Source organism: Cercospora kikuchii (assembly GCF_019650295.1).
Source record: "Cercospora kikuchii DNA, contig_00002, whole genome shotgun sequence".
Classification (NCBI taxonomy): domain Eukaryota; kingdom Fungi; phylum Ascomycota; class Dothideomycetes; order Mycosphaerellales; family Mycosphaerellaceae; genus Cercospora; species Cercospora kikuchii.
This window is the reverse complement of record NW_025408583.1, coordinates 2,886,194-2,900,695: the sequence shown is the minus strand read 5'-3', so window position 1 is coordinate 2,900,695 and position 14,502 is coordinate 2,886,194. Positions and strand designations below refer to the sequence as shown.

Sequence of the window (14,502 nt, the reverse complement as noted above, 5' to 3'; positions counted from 1 at the left end):
CTTACTACAGTCTTATCACCCAGCGTCTATGGACAGCTTAGCCAGGTCGCCTTCAGCTTTGTCTATCCTCTTGAGCAGGAAGGACAGCGTTGCGTCTCTCGCCTTTTCTAGGGCTCGTAAGCGGTCCAGAGGCAAGGTCGAGTAGTCCATGGAAGCGTTCGCGGTTGGAGTCAACGCTGTCGCCTGCTGCGCATCAGCATTCGCGTCCTTTGCCGCAGCGATGCCGTCTCGGACATCCTTGAGCTTCTGCTCCTTGTCTGCAGCGAGCTTCCGCAGTACAGTAATACTCGCATCTCTGTCTGCAAGTGTTTTGCAAAGCTTGGCGTGCTCTTCCTTATCCTCCAACACTTTCCGTCTCTTCGCCCCTGCCTCCGCCCGATGCGACTCGCAGGCGCGTATGCTGTCCCGAGCCACAGTCTCAATGTGAGTGAATCGTACTGGGCCCAGCATAATGCCACCCCACCACCGAGCCACTACAACGCTGCCCGTAGCATTGCACGCTTCCATCACCTTTTCAATCTTCTTGCCCGCATATTTCTCTCCATCGTCGTCGGAGCCGGTGACGTACAGCTTCGCTTTGCCGATGCTTTGCTGGTTGGACTCGCGCCGCCAGCCTGCAACCTTGTGGTCGGCCGTCTTCAGCTCGGGCAAGGCCTGCAGCTCCTTGGGCTTGAGCGAGGGCGAGTAGAAGCCGATGAACGTGCTCTGACGGTCCTCAATGGGCTGGCTGCGGAAGAAGGACGGCTCATCTGGCGCATCGTCCGGATCCGATGCTTTGCGCTTCAGCGACATTGTCGAGAGACGACGACCTCATCGCTGTCTCTCATCACCAATTGCTTGCGAAAGCCACGGACGCTTTCGCGGTTGAGGCCGATGCACTGCCAAGAGATGAGAAAGTCAGACGTGTTGTGGTTCTGCTGTTGCACCCGCGCCGACGTGAGCTGAGCATGACATAACGTCTCCTGCGCGACTTGCATCATGCAACGCCCACTGCTGCAGCTGTGATGATGACGGTCCCACAGTCTCGTCAACTGTATTCACTCGGGCCATCGCGGAAAGCTCACTACTACTCACGCTACACAATGCTGCAGTAGGAAACACCTCGCCCAAGGCAAGTAGCATCTCCTCCCACGTTTCGTTCTCACGACAACACCAAGTGCTCAATCCATTGAGCGTCACACACCATGGCCGAGCAGCAAGTCGCCCGGATCATCGTTGAAAGCCTGGTCCAGGCCAATGTGAAGGTCGTGTTCGGAATCCCTGGAGCCAAGGTCGATGCCATTTTCGACACCTTATCAGATCATCCCGAGATCAAATTGGTCGTCTGCAGGCATGAACAGAACGCTGCCTTCATGGCCGCTGCCGTGGGCCGCATTACGGGCAACCCAGGTGTTTGCATTGCGACCTCAGGACCCGGAGCCGGCAATCTGACTACAGGATTGGTAACGGCTACGACAGAGGGCGATCCGGTGGTAGCCATAGTCGGCAGTGTCCCTCGTCTGCTGAGCACTAAGCACACTCATCAAAGCATGAAAGGCGGGTCTTCGACTTCACTTCTTTTCGTACACGCAAGAAGCTAATTCCAGTCGAAGCCCTCGACATTCTGCGTCCAACTGCAAAGTCAGCTACCAATATCGATGTGGAGGATCAGGCAGCAGAGGTAATTCTAGCAGCGTTTCGAGCTGCCAATGCCAATCCAAAAGGAAGTGCAGTGGTCTCCCTACCTATGGATGTCGCGGCGGGCAAGAGCAAGATTACTGCCTTCCCGAATTCCGCATTCAAGTCTCCACCTCTTGGTCCAGCGCCGGCAGCCAATGTACAGACTGTCGCGAAGATGATAGACGAGGCAAAGCTACCAGTACTCTTCCTTGGCCAAAGAGCAGCCAGTACCATTGTTGTTGGCGCAGTTCGTCAATTCCTGACAAGGCATCCCATCGCGGTCGTCGAGACTTTTCAGGCAGCAGGAGCTGTTTCAGCAGACCTTGCTGATGATGTATATTTTGGACGCGTTGGACTTTTCAGAAATCAGACAGGGGATAGAGTACTCGCCCGGTCGGATCTGATCTTATGTTTGGGCTACGACCCGACTGAATGTAAGTGTTGGTCAAGTCTTGCGTCAGCCACAGACGCGATTCCGAGCATCTCGATACGGATTCAATCCACATATCGGACCGGGACAAATGCTGATGGCGGCTCCAAAATTTGCAGACGACGCGAGCTCGTGGAATCCCAAGTCCAACTTACGTGTTATACATGTGGTGAGTTGGCTATTCGCTCGCAAGCCTTAATCGCCGGCGAGTTAACTTCTCATAGGACTACACTTCCTGCGACTATGGCGCGTACTATCACCCTGAAATGGAGCTACTCGGCTCTGTAAAAGAGAATATCCTGGCCCTTGGCGACACGGTCAAGCACGTGGCGAGTCCAGCACAAGATGAATTTTGCAAGTCCTTGACTCGGGAGCTCCGATCCTGGCAGCACGACATTGAGAACTTCAAAAGTGACACTGGACTGGTTCATCCACTGCAATTCATCGCCGCACTGCAAAAGCGGGTCTCGAAGGAGACGACCGTCTGCGTGTAAGACCCCCTTGAGAACAGGCGTAGCGGATAACTGACGGGCCGTCTAGGGATGTTGGCACAGTCTACATCTACATGATGCGCTACTTCTTTGCATACGAGCCTAGAAAGCTGCTCTGCAGTAACGGACAGCAAACATTAGGAGTAGGCATGCCCTGGGCGATAGCCTCCTCGCTTGTCCAAGACCCTCCTTGTTCGCAGAAAGTGGTCTCTGTGAGTGGCGATGGCGGCTTTATGTTTTCGTCGCAAGAGCTTTCGACAGCAGTGCTGCAGGGGTGCAACATCACTCACTTCATCTGGAATGATGAAGCTTACAATATGGTACGATACATCATTGCAACGTATTCACTCAAGATAGCGTTACTGACACCTGGCAGGTCGAATTTCAAGAAGTGATGAAGGTATGTTTGTTTCGTTTTGCTTGGTCAAGCGCAATGACAGCTAGACTGTGAATTGCAAGTGCTAACATTGAATGACTGAAACAGTACAACCGCAGCTCAGGCATCAAGTTGGGCGGCATCGACTTTGTCAAGTATGCCGAAGCATTTGGAGGCAAAGGCTTCCGTATACATGACTCCTCCGAGATTGAGAGTGTCATGGATCAAGCGCTCGCACACAATGGACTTTCTCTGGTAGACGTTCGCATCGACTACTCTGGTGCTAAGGATCTCGCGGCCGGACTCATTCAGGACTCAGTCGGCTGATCGTGATATTGCGTTACGCAGAAAGAACAATTGCCTGCGCTGCAGAATAAAAGCGAAGCATTTAAGTAATGCATGGTATAGAGACTCTGTTCCTTGATAGAGCCAGGTCGCCATAAAATACAATTCCTACGTAATCAACCTTCCACTTCTTTGACTCCTGCATCGTCGGTTACGAGCTTCGCGTCATTAAAATCATCGGAGGTGGGAAGCTCTACGTGAACGTTACTCGCCACGGCCACTTTGAACATCAGTCCTTTCCCTCTGAGGTCGAGAACATGTCCTCCCGCTGATCGGTCTTGCTTGATGAAATGGAGATGTTCGCCGGCAACTCCGAAACCCTGCCAGTTACGCGGAGTCCTGAAGCCGATTCTGTGCATGATATCAGCAGGAGATAAGGATGTTTTCGCGGGTACTGCGCTCACTCACATTGTGCCTTCAACATCCTGATACTCTTCTACCGACTGCTTCTTGCCGAGCTCGGAAAGTGGCTGCCCCTTGTACCTGGAGAGTATGATGTTGAGCTGAATACAGTGTTCATATTCCTGCGCATGAACTCACTCTTGTCCCCTCACGGTCCTACATTTCAGGTAGTCGAAATGCCCATCGATACGATACGTCATGAACAGATTCGCTGCATGATCGTTGAAGTTGCTCAGCGCGTTTTCGATATCGTCTTTGTCTTTGAAATCTACTGAACTTGTCTGTTCGGGTACGAAGTGTGTGCTGACTGCGAAGGGAATCCGGTCTGTGTCGTCTGCTTCTCTTGTTTGACCGCCGGCTTGGAGTTGATAGATCGTGCCGTCGAGGAACATGAGCTCGCCTTGCATGCGTGCGAAAGTGCCCAGGCCTTGGTTGCCTTTGCTAGCGAGCTTAGTTGCAGTGATGCCTGTCTCGCTGACGCCGTCCATCAAGGCATTGAGCAGACTGTACTGGTAAATGTGATTTTTCTCCATGACTGTGGCTGATCTGTGTTCTTTAGATCGTCGGGGATATCAAAATGGAAAATGTCAATTTTACATGTACTGTGCTCACGAAGATAAATGGCGCGTCATGCAGCAGTGTTGCAGCAGCAAGAGCCGTGACCAACGTCATAGGCAGAACTTGCACGGTTGGGGCAATGGACAACACAGATTCCACGCAAACGAGGCTTTGCGTCCATAGAAGCAGAAACTCCTGGATACAATGATGGGCTGAGTCTGCAGGAGCGAGAGCTCATTGTTGAGAAACATGATGAACAGACACACAGCAGCCAGAAAAAATGACGATCTGTGGGCTCTGTCAGATGTGGAAAGCTGATCAGTCAACGAGGCCGCATTTCAGTCGCGTGATATTCCCAGTCATTGTAAGCATTACAAGCAGAAAATTGAATGTGAATTTGGATGAATATCTATGGATCGTGAGGTTTGTCCTGGACCTTCATGAAGAAAGAGCGGGTCCGTCTCGGATTCGGATTTCAGCAGTTCGCTTAAACTTTTGCCAAACTTCCTGACGTTTGGTCTGTCGACAACATTGGCGTCCATCTGCGTGCCACGACCACCACACACGCATCATGGCGGACACAGCAGAGGCTGCTCCGGGCCTGACTTTCCCAAGAGATACATTCGCCAGCTTGGCGCCGAAGCCTTTCCTGCTCTCACATCTCAAGCTACCCACACCGACACGACCAAGTGGAAGGTCGCCCGAGCAATTTCGCAAGCCTACAATCAACACCGGATCGCTGTCGCACAGTAACGGCAGTGCAGTCATTCGTGTTGGAGATACCGCAGTGGTGTGCGGTGTACGTGCCGAGGTCCTCCTTTCTTCCGACATTCCCAATCCGCCCGGCGATGATGTTGATGTTGATGAGATTATTGAGCATCTAGGCCTGATTGTCCCGAATCTGGAACTCAGCACTGGTTGCTCTCCAGCACATCTACCAGGAAATGCACCAGGCTCAGTTGCGCAATCGCTCTCTTATCGCATTTCGTCCCTCTTGAACGACTCCGGCGCCATAAACCTGAACGATCTTCGCATTGACTACGTGCAGCCAGCCAGCGACGACGAGACGATAGATGAGGCCGGCAAGACGGTGACCAAGGCATTCTGGACGCTGTACGTGGACATTTTGTGCCTGGCCTTGGACGGTAATGCACTGGACGCTGCTTGGTTGGCTGTCTCTGCTGCGTTGCATGACACCCAGCTGCCGAGTGCACGCTGGGATCCAGACAGGGAGTGCGTGGTCTGCTCGCCATTATCTTCCGATGCACGCTCTCTTCGACTTCATGCTCTGCCCTCAATCAGTACTTTTGGGGTTTTCACTACAGCTTCACCACTCAAGGCCTCGAGCAATGTACAGACGTGGCTACTTGCCGATCCTGACGCATTCGAGGAGCAAAATTGCAATCAGTTCATGACTATTGTGACTCAGGCATCCGACGAAGATGGCCAGCTCATCGCGAAGCTGGAGAATAGTGGCGGGAGACAGGTTGATCGGCAGACTGTGCAGACGGCGTTTCAACTCACGGAGGCACAATCTCAGGCAATCAGGACCATCATTCTTGGAGGTTGAGAGAAGTTTGTGGGCGTCTTAGTCTGGGTAGCGCTCTTTCACTGGACCAAAAGCGTCAACGCTTCTACTGCCATCGGAGCTTCTGGAGGCATTTCTCGAGCCCTGCGCGCTCGGCGCTTGTTCACATGACGATGGCGGGCAAAGAGATGTTTGTTGAGGATTGCTTGCCGCGGTACGAGAATGGAACTCCCGCATAATGCAAGCGACACGGCAACCTGGAGCATACATATGCCAGACGTTGGCTCAGTATGCAGATTGCTCGAAGCGATTGCCAGCGCACCGTATAGAGCGGGCACAAGTGCCGGGCGTGGAGAAATTCGGCGGCATGAACGAGTCCGAGATTGTAGCGCACACCCTTTCAACAGAAGTATAAAAGCCCTCTTCCGCCTATCCCCGGGTGCGTTGGATCAAGCGGCCACGGAAATGGACGATCGCAACAGCTAAAAAATTCCCATTGCCGCCGGTCCTCTGCTCCAAGTTGCGGCCGACGAAGTAGCACCCGTAGTACCGTGAATGGAGCAGCGCTGCCGACTTACTTTGGAGTCCTCTTGGGTCGAGACATTCGGTCTAACTATGCGCCGAACCATTGAACGAATTTCGAATGCATCGATATGTCCCAATGCCCGATCTTGAGCCGTGGGTCGCAACATGTGCCATGCGTGAGTTGTGTGACAGCGAACGGCTCGCGTCCTGGTCGTTAAGGCTGAAACGGCAGCAAGCAGCTGGAGCCGATACAGCGTGTCGGTTCGGCACGAAGCTTCTGCCATGAGCTCTGGGCAGAGTGACCTTCCTGACGATTGCGTCTCGGATAGCGGAACCAACGCGTACAGAAATTGTGACCTGGCAGCTGAGAGTAAGCGTATTCACGCCGCATCTCGCCCTTGCCTCTGCATTGGTTGCTTGGTAACAGCCAAAATCTGCAAAGAGACGAGTGCCACGCTTTTGCAGGGATTCATGTTACACGACGCCGACACTTTTCATAAGGATCTCCACTGGCGCGTCTCATCTAATCTGGAAGCGAGCCAGATCAAGCAAAGCTGATGAGTCCACTCCGAGATCTATTCGGGGACCACACAGCAGTTCTGCTTTGTATATTGACGTCGCGTAACCACAATCGTGACGGTTAAGCCTAGGCCGGGCTGCCGATTGCCCCTTCCTCCCACGTGCTCAGGTCGCACAGCAAGGGTAACGCATGTTTGACACTGCAGTTCTACTCGTCTCACCAAACCATCAACGGCTTTTCCTTGGATACCAGAATGCCTTGACTGGTGCCACTGACAGTAGCCTGCGCGCCTTGGACGCCCAAGCTACGAATGTCCAAAAGACGTTTGCTGCGGTCAATTGTGCACACACAAACAGCCATTCCGTTCGCCAAGTTTGCTGTCAAAGGAGATTTGGTCTTCCCAATGCAGTTCCACCTGCATTGTAGCCCTCGATTTTTCCGCGACATAATAGCACAATCCGCGTTACACACGATCAGAACGTTCCACGCGATACTGGGACTCAAGGATTACCGGTCGACAAGCAGCGGGTGCCCGCCAATACCCACACCTACCGCTCAAGAGGCCTGGTCGTGCATTTGCTCTAGCCTGTGACAACCGACTACGGCGCCGTGGCATACGCGAAGGCGTGCCGTGACGTTCTTGCCACAATCATAAATGCAGCTCTTCTCAACCACTGGTGCCGTCCTTCTCACTATCTGCCACTTTCTTCACGAAGCCTCCTCCACTTTTGAGATAGAATCTTAACGAGCTGATCATCAACACACAGCAGTAGTATCGCATCTCCCTCATGGCGACCGAAGATAGCAAGCCCACCTCCACGGAGCCCGAAACCCCACAAGAATTACCCAAGGTCCCCGACTATCTTGCATCGCCAAATGCTGTCTTTGGAGATAAGGGCGTGCAATGGCGCTACGGCCGGGCACCAGACTACTCGAAGACACGCAAAGTATGGGCTGAAGGTGAGCAGATGTCCCGGCAGTCTCTTTGACCTCTACACCTGTGATGCCTGTCAACTGGGTGGCGCACAGCGTCTGCTTGTTTATGCACGCGACCGGACGCTCCACGTGGCCACCCTATCCCACCCGCCATGACACGAGCGCCAGACTTCGATGTTTTGGGAACCAAGCAATCACCAGCGCACCCAGATCTGCCCTCAGATATCCATTGCTCTGAACCCTGGCCCATGACTTGAATATGCGTGATTTTGATTGTGCATGTGTGCTCGGCGTTCACTGTCAATCAATTGGTCCCTTATCTGACGAAGATGAAACAGGCAAGACGATGAACCACGCTGCCGGCAGTCTCGAGGAAATGGTCGAAAATTTGGTCAAGAATTGGGAGGTCGAAGCATCGTTCAAGCCACGTCTGTCGGACTGGAGAACCATTGATCATGAGAACTATTCTTTTGCAATGGGAGGAGGGCCACCAATGTAAGAACTCCAGACTCTGATAGTATGCCTGATGTTCTAACCACCGTGGAATTTAGGTCAGCAGAGCACATGATCAAGGTTCGTGTTACAATCGGAGAATGCTTTGTCCCATGTACTGACAAAGTGGTCTGCAGGTTGGCACGTACAATGGAATCATTGCCCCGAACGAATACTACAGTCCAGAGAACTCGGACTTTGCTTCAAGTCACAAGACTTTCAAACGTATGATGCCCACCTTTGCGTGGGAGGTACTGGAAGTGTACAGCGGTCCGCCGAGGGTTTCATTTCGATGGAGACACTGGGGAACGATGAAGAGTGGTAAGCAGAGCCCACAGAGTGGTATTCCGAAAGAGTGAGCTCCATCTAACTTGTGCACAGACTATGTGGGCTTCAACGAGTGAGTCTGCGTTCCCTCTGTCGCGTCTCGCAACATCGTCTTGGCACTTAGTACTGACACCTACTAGCAAGGGTGAAAAGGTGACAGCAAAGGCTCATGGCGGCATCATCGACATCGAAGGCGTTACTGTCGCTGAAGTCGACGACAAAGTGCGCCTGCGAGCTATTCAGACTTGGATGGATCCTCTTGAGATGTTTCGCCAAATTGCACCCCAAGGAATCGTCAACAAGCAGACGATGAATCGCAAAGTGGATATGGAGACCGCGCTGGACGTAGACGCGGATAGCGCAGCAGCCAAGCAGACCGCGGACTCGGCAACGAATGGCAACTCCGACGTCAAACAGCAGCCCGCCTCTGTCGCTGCCGAGAAGTCGGTGGACGCAGAGGGTAGCCAGGACGAGGGAAGCAATGGTGTCTACATGGGACAGACAGATCAACCTTCGACAAAGACGCAGCAAATACCTTCCCGACCTCTCACAGTTGGACCCACTGACACATCACTGGAACAAACCAACTCCAACGCGAAGAGCATCGTGGACAGCGCCGCCACCCAAGGCGGAGACAGAAAGCTCGAGAAGCCTGAATCCAATGCTCAAGCCGAAACCGAAGTCATCTCCCCATCAGAGTGGCCAAACACAAATTCGGCCCCAGCTACAGGTCAGGCCGAAGACGAGCAAGTTCCACGTTCAATCTACTCATCGTCCATCACAGGGCGCGAGGAAGATGTGGTCATTGCGGCCAAGCGTGGCAAAGTCGAAGATGAGTCAAAGGCCACCGGCACATATGATGACGTCGACAAACACTTGGAAGGCTCGGCCGAGCAAGTGCATCCTCACCCCAAGGATACGGAGGAAAAGGTCGGACCGGAGGCTGGTGAAGCTGTGGCGGCCGGATCGGAGACCGAAGAGACCAGACTGACACATGAGGAGATGGGCAAGATGACTCCGGGTGAATGTCCGTTCTTGATGAATCGGGAGTGAGGACTTCGCGCCGTCGAGCCACGTGGACGGACGATTTTGTTGGTCTTCCTGGTTTGATCAGTGCTGTTGCGTTATGACCAATTTGTGATTTGCGCTCGCGTTTTCGTGATTTGTACGATAGTTTTGCTATTCTACCAATTTGCCTGAATCAACCGTTACTGCTCGATGTCATGCCACGATGCATGTATGCTTTCTCATAGATCTCGTCCTTGCATGCTGTCGACTGAGACGAGAATTGAAAAGGAGGAATTTGTCAATGCGAATGGGACACTTCAACTTGACTCACACACGCTCGCGTGTGGCGTGGCGAAGCGCTGACGTGACTTGTCTCTACCATCGCTCGCTCGGTCTGTGTGGGCGCAGACGGATGGCACTTCTGTATTGGTAGGTAGCACGTTCTGCTGTTTCACGGCTGAAGATCACGTCTGGTCACCTGAATTGCAACAAACCCTGCCGCCTGCGGCAGAAAGCCGCTCAGCCAATGATTGGTCGCTGAGCTGTGCTGACCTTTTCTTGACGGATGTTGCACTCCAGGCAGCAGACGGCAAATCTCTGACAAGTGGCCAGTCGATCAAGTCATCGGCCATGTTTGGGCTTTGCCACCACTAACTACAGCACCGCATCGGCTGTCGGGCGTGGAGGGTGGTGGTTTGCCTAGACGAAAGGTCCGAGAAAGTGGCCGCCCCGGATTCGGATCGTGGCTCCGTGGGCAGAAGCGCAGCGCAGCCTGCTACGCGCGAATGACATGGGAGGATAGTATAGTGTCATGTCTGGCGGCCGTGTCTCCGTCGCCTGTGGTGCTCTGTGTTTCGTGCTCCGGGACAGTACAAGTACCACCACCACACAGGCTTGGCAGAAGGGTGCATGGAAGAGGCATCGCGATGAGACAGCGACGAGAGGGGAATGTACAGGACGTAGGGCCGGGAGTCGCGCTGTGTTGGGGCGAGATGTGCTGTGCTGTCAATCACACGAGGCGCCGCTGCTGGGATGCGTGAGAGGAGAGAGCTCATCATGCGCGCGGCAGAGCTTGCGCTTCACACATGGCGAGACAGCTCCCGCCACGGCCTCGCAGTGATGGCATCTGTGGCATGAGCCATGGTGAGCAATGCGAGACACGGCTGCTGTTCACATCAGATCGCTCCAGCTGTGACGATGAGGCGAAGTCGCGTGGGCGGGAGTGGCGAGGCGGGCCAGATGTGCTGGTCTTGGTCTTGGTGCTGAGCGCGTCGCCGGAAGTGGCCGAAGGCAAAGTATGACTGTGCTCCCCTCCTGCCACACGCCGCCTGCGCCTGCGCCTGCGCCGTCCCTGCCCTGTTGGTTGGCCTGCCTTGCCTGCCTGCTGCATCTCTGCGCTTGCTCACTCACGACTCGACTCTCTCAGCTCATCACTCGCACCTTCCTTCTTCCCGCATCACCACCTCCAGGCAGAATGGCCCCCAACACCACCGCGATCGCCGCCGCCTCGCTTCTCTCTTTGTAGGCTGTCGTTGCAGCCTCCGACGTGCGACGTGCCGACTTCGATGCGTGGCGACGTCCACCGCTGCTTGCGACTTGCCGCCTATTCTTTGTAGTCATACTGCCCACTCGCCACAAGAGTCATTCCTCTTACTCTCTACTCTACCCTTCACTCATAATACCCGGTGTCCACCGCCACCGCCCTTGTTCCACCGACCACCTCTCCCCTCCGACACCTCCAACCCTCCTCCGGCCAGCAAGGACGGACCGCCGACGCCGCACACCACTGCGACGCTATCCCGAGCCTGCCTCCACAACCCAACCGAAGACATCGACTCCCTCCTAGCCGCCCCACTCAACTCCCCGACTTTCGTGGCCGACTAAGCACAACGCTTCAACCCAGCCTCGACGGCACCGGAGCGAAGCTAGCTTAGCCACCGCGAACCACATCACTCATACTGAACCATACGAGAGACGAAATGATTTATTCCCTGATTACCGAGAAGCGTCCAGTCACCAGCTCAGTCACGTCCAAGTTTATCATCGATTCCACTGTCCAGGGCTCAAAGTGCTAGGCACCACCGCCACCACAACACTCGCGCACTGTATCTTTTAACATACATTGCGCTTCACACCCACACTTACGAGGAACGATTGAATCTACTGGACAACTTGAGCTGGTCGACTGGACCGCTGATCTGAGACCGATTCCGTGCAGCATACGCTAGGAATCAGCTCACCACTTCGATACGCCTGCATCCATTACATGTCAGCGCGCGTCGACAACTAGCATTGGGAGGCGCAACGGTTTCTTGAAAATTACGGATAGCATAACATTGGACACATTTTCCTTATTCGACCCATAATGAGCACGGAAGTCGACTTCAGTAGCTCGAATGGGCATGGACCTGAAGCGGGCCATTATGGACCATACGAGCCGTCGATAACATCTTCGACCTCATCTCAGAGCTCTGTCTTCTCCGACGCTGTCTCTGCTTCCAGCTCTATCGCTACCTCCATATCCGACGACTTCCGCAGCAGTCAGGAGGATTCCGGAGAGCGGGACCGAGTGTGCGGTCAAGCACATTCACAGTTCCAGCACCACGATCATCCGCGGAACGATGGCCATCTCGCGCTGGCGGATTTGATCAAGTCTAACGACCAGTGCCCGTCGTACGCGGATGTCACCTCGGTGCCTCCTACACACCAGCCGAACCCACGGCGATGTTCACCTTCCAGGGGCTCCAGGCCTCCACCACTTGTCAGGCAACGCGATCGAAAGGTCAACTTTGTCGACAACCTCGTTGGTAAGCAGCTCATGTCAAACTCTCGGTCATTATTGTACCCACGCTAAGGCTTCTGCAAAGACTCTGCTACACAAATGGTAGAAGTCATCTGGCCCCTGTCTGTTGTCCCATGCCGTGCTGAGGCCGGTGGGCGTGGTGTTCTGCCACTACGGACTTATATCGAAGAGACTCTGAAGAGATCTCGCACCAGCTATTCGACTCTCCAGGTCGCGCTCTACTATCTTGTCCTGATACGCCCCCACGTACCAGAGACTGACTTTACCATGGAGCAGACCGTGGACTGTCCAGCTGAGCGTGCGCTCATGTGCGGGCGCCGCATGTTTCTTGCTGCATTGATCCTTGCATCGAAGTACTTGCAGGATCGGAATTATTCCGCCAAAGCCTGGAGCAAGATGTCTGGACTCCGGGTCAGCGAGATCAACGCAAACGAGCGAAACTTCCTCAGCAAGATCGATTGGAAACTCCACATTCCAAAACCTGCTTTCGAGAAATGGCAGGAGATCGTGCTCAAGTACTCGCCAAATTCGCCCTCGTCGCCCGGCTGGGATGCACTGTCTGGCAACTCGACGTGGAAGCGCATTATTCCTTCGCTCACAGCCGACCTTGACAAGCTGCCAACGCCGGACGAGATTATGGTCGCTGAGCATGAAAGAACTTCGTATTTTGATCTCGCCTCACCGGCAACACCTACCCCGGTGTCATCAAAGGACGGACTGAGACTACCACGAATTGCCTCCACGTCTCAGGATTCTACACCCACGCCAGCGACTGTCCTACCTCGATTCCTGGAGCCGAGCCCCAATGTGATCCCACCCACACCAGCCTTGGCTCGGATGGCACCTCTGCCTACTCCGGCTATGACACCACAATCAGCTGCTTCAAGCACTCCTGCAGCGAGCGCTTGCGGCTCTCGTCAGTCATCCATGGCTTCTGCAATGGCACTCGCACAACAGAAGAGTCTCAACAGATGCGTCATGGATGCACCAGAATTCGAGTTCCGACACGCACATCGGCCCACCCGACGACCATCGATCATGAGTATGGGCTCGAGCTCATATGGCTCCAGCCCCGAGTCGCTCATGTCCGATTACTCTCGGTCATCACGCTCATCTTCGGTCTCTTCGGTATCAACAGTTTCGACAGCTTCGTCTTTGGCGCCACGGGCTTGCTTGGCTCGACAGGCGACATGCCGAAATGCTGGATTGTTGTCATCAAAACCTATCAGAGATGAGCAAGCCGGGACCGTGACGAAGCCCATTGTCATTGACGACGATGTGGAAATGGTCTCGAGTCCGATCATGGCAGACTTCTCCGTCAGCGAGAAAGTCCTTCACGCGCCACACCGACACAGTCGTGGTGCGAAGAACTCTTCTCAAATTGGATCAGCTCCGACAGCGGAAAAGTCCAAGAAGCGAGTGCGCTCCCAAGGCCACCGTCGCTCTGAGCTGCAAGAAGAAGTCCGCTACCTACTCGAGGAATCGATGAACGATGACGAGATGGATCTGGATGACCGCGTGTCACCAGCGCCAGCTTCGGAGCATGCAAACAGCATGCTGAGCCGCGGCCCCTCGGTCGTGTCTTTCCGAAATATGCAACCTCCTGCAACACTGGGAGGTTGGGACTATGGGAGAATCCCGGTCCAGAAGAACGACGGCAAGAAACGTACTTGCTGCTCCGTTCGCGCCATGTCTATATCTCCTGTACCTTTGTATGGCGAGGTTGCTTAGCTGCATCCTCGTCGAGCTGCCCGCTTGTAGTAGTAGGAGCTGGGAGCTGCATTTCTGTGGTCACGAACAGGACACGAGAGGCGTTTCTATGGGAAGATGTGTGCGTGTGTGTAGTTGACGATGTGAAGATATTCCACAAAGTGACAAATGTTCAAATTTGTTTATATCACTACCTTTCCATTATTCGTCCTCTGGCTGTTGTGTTGAAGCTGACAAGATGCTCGGCTCGTGTCTCCTAAATACTGGACTGCAACACGGCGGTTTTCTCCTTGAGGCTCAAGGAGTGAAGTGAGCTCTTCTTTGACAAAGTCATTGAGGGAATGGCACTCGAATTTATGACAAAGTTCGGTGACACGATCCTGTTCGAAGCC

At 54.0% G+C, this 14,502-nt stretch overlaps 6 protein-coding genes across 7 annotated transcripts; 4 read left to right on the top strand and 2 right to left on the bottom strand.

Annotated features, from left to right (window-relative positions):
- Positions 1–15: 15 nt before the first annotated feature.
- On the bottom strand, positions 16–792 carry CKM354_000337300 (uncharacterized protein; the record flags this gene model as incomplete). Its single annotated transcript, XM_044798569.1, has 1 exon — positions 16–792. One exon carries the CDS (start codon positions 790–792, stop codon positions 16–18), a length of 777 nt encoding a protein of 258 aa, XP_044654504.1.
- A 392-nt stretch (positions 793–1,184) lies between these two features.
- Positions 1,185–3,283, top strand: CKM354_000337200 (uncharacterized protein; the record flags this gene model as incomplete). Its single annotated transcript, XM_044798568.1, has 7 exons — positions 1,185–1,536; positions 1,593–2,093; positions 2,209–2,258; positions 2,314–2,579; positions 2,630–2,900; positions 2,957–2,980; positions 3,065–3,283. The coding sequence occupies 7 exons, from the start codon at positions 1,185–1,187 to the stop codon at positions 3,281–3,283; spliced, it is 1,683 nt and encodes a 560-aa protein (XP_044654503.1).
- A 134-nt stretch (positions 3,284–3,417) lies between these two features.
- CKM354_000337100 (uncharacterized protein) lies at positions 3,418–4,236 on the bottom strand (the record flags this gene model as incomplete). Its single annotated transcript, XM_044798567.1, has 3 exons — positions 3,418–3,652; positions 3,710–3,784; positions 3,842–4,236. 3 exons carry the CDS (start codon positions 4,234–4,236, stop codon positions 3,418–3,420), a joined length of 705 nt encoding a protein of 234 aa, XP_044654502.1.
- Positions 4,237–4,832: 596 nt separating this feature from the next.
- Positions 4,833–5,831, top strand: CKM354_000337000 (uncharacterized protein; the record flags this gene model as incomplete). Its single annotated transcript, XM_044798566.1, has 1 exon — positions 4,833–5,831. The coding sequence occupies one exon, from the start codon at positions 4,833–4,835 to the stop codon at positions 5,829–5,831; it is 999 nt and encodes a 332-aa protein (XP_044654501.1).
- A 1,791-nt stretch (positions 5,832–7,622) lies between these two features.
- CKM354_000336900 (uncharacterized protein) lies at positions 7,623–9,642 on the top strand (the record flags this gene model as incomplete). 2 transcript variants are annotated; one of them, XM_044798564.1, is made up of 6 exons in its annotated part: positions 7,623–7,794; positions 8,109–8,265; positions 8,322–8,343; positions 8,400–8,583; positions 8,644–8,662; positions 8,730–9,642. In XM_044798564.1, 6 exons carry the CDS (start codon positions 7,623–7,625, stop codon positions 9,640–9,642), a joined length of 1,467 nt encoding a protein of 488 aa, XP_044654499.1. The 2 variants fall into 2 exon arrangements, with proteins under 2 accessions (XP_044654499.1, XP_044654500.1); XM_044798565.1 differs by having other exon boundaries at positions 8,100–8,265.
- Positions 9,643–11,962: 2,320 nt separating this feature from the next.
- CKM354_000336800 (uncharacterized protein) lies at positions 11,963–14,131 on the top strand (the record flags this gene model as incomplete). Its single annotated transcript, XM_044798563.1, has 2 exons — positions 11,963–12,404; positions 12,465–14,131. The coding sequence occupies 2 exons, from the start codon at positions 11,963–11,965 to the stop codon at positions 14,129–14,131; spliced, it is 2,109 nt and encodes a 702-aa protein (XP_044654498.1).
- Positions 14,132–14,502: the final 371 nt, after the last annotated feature.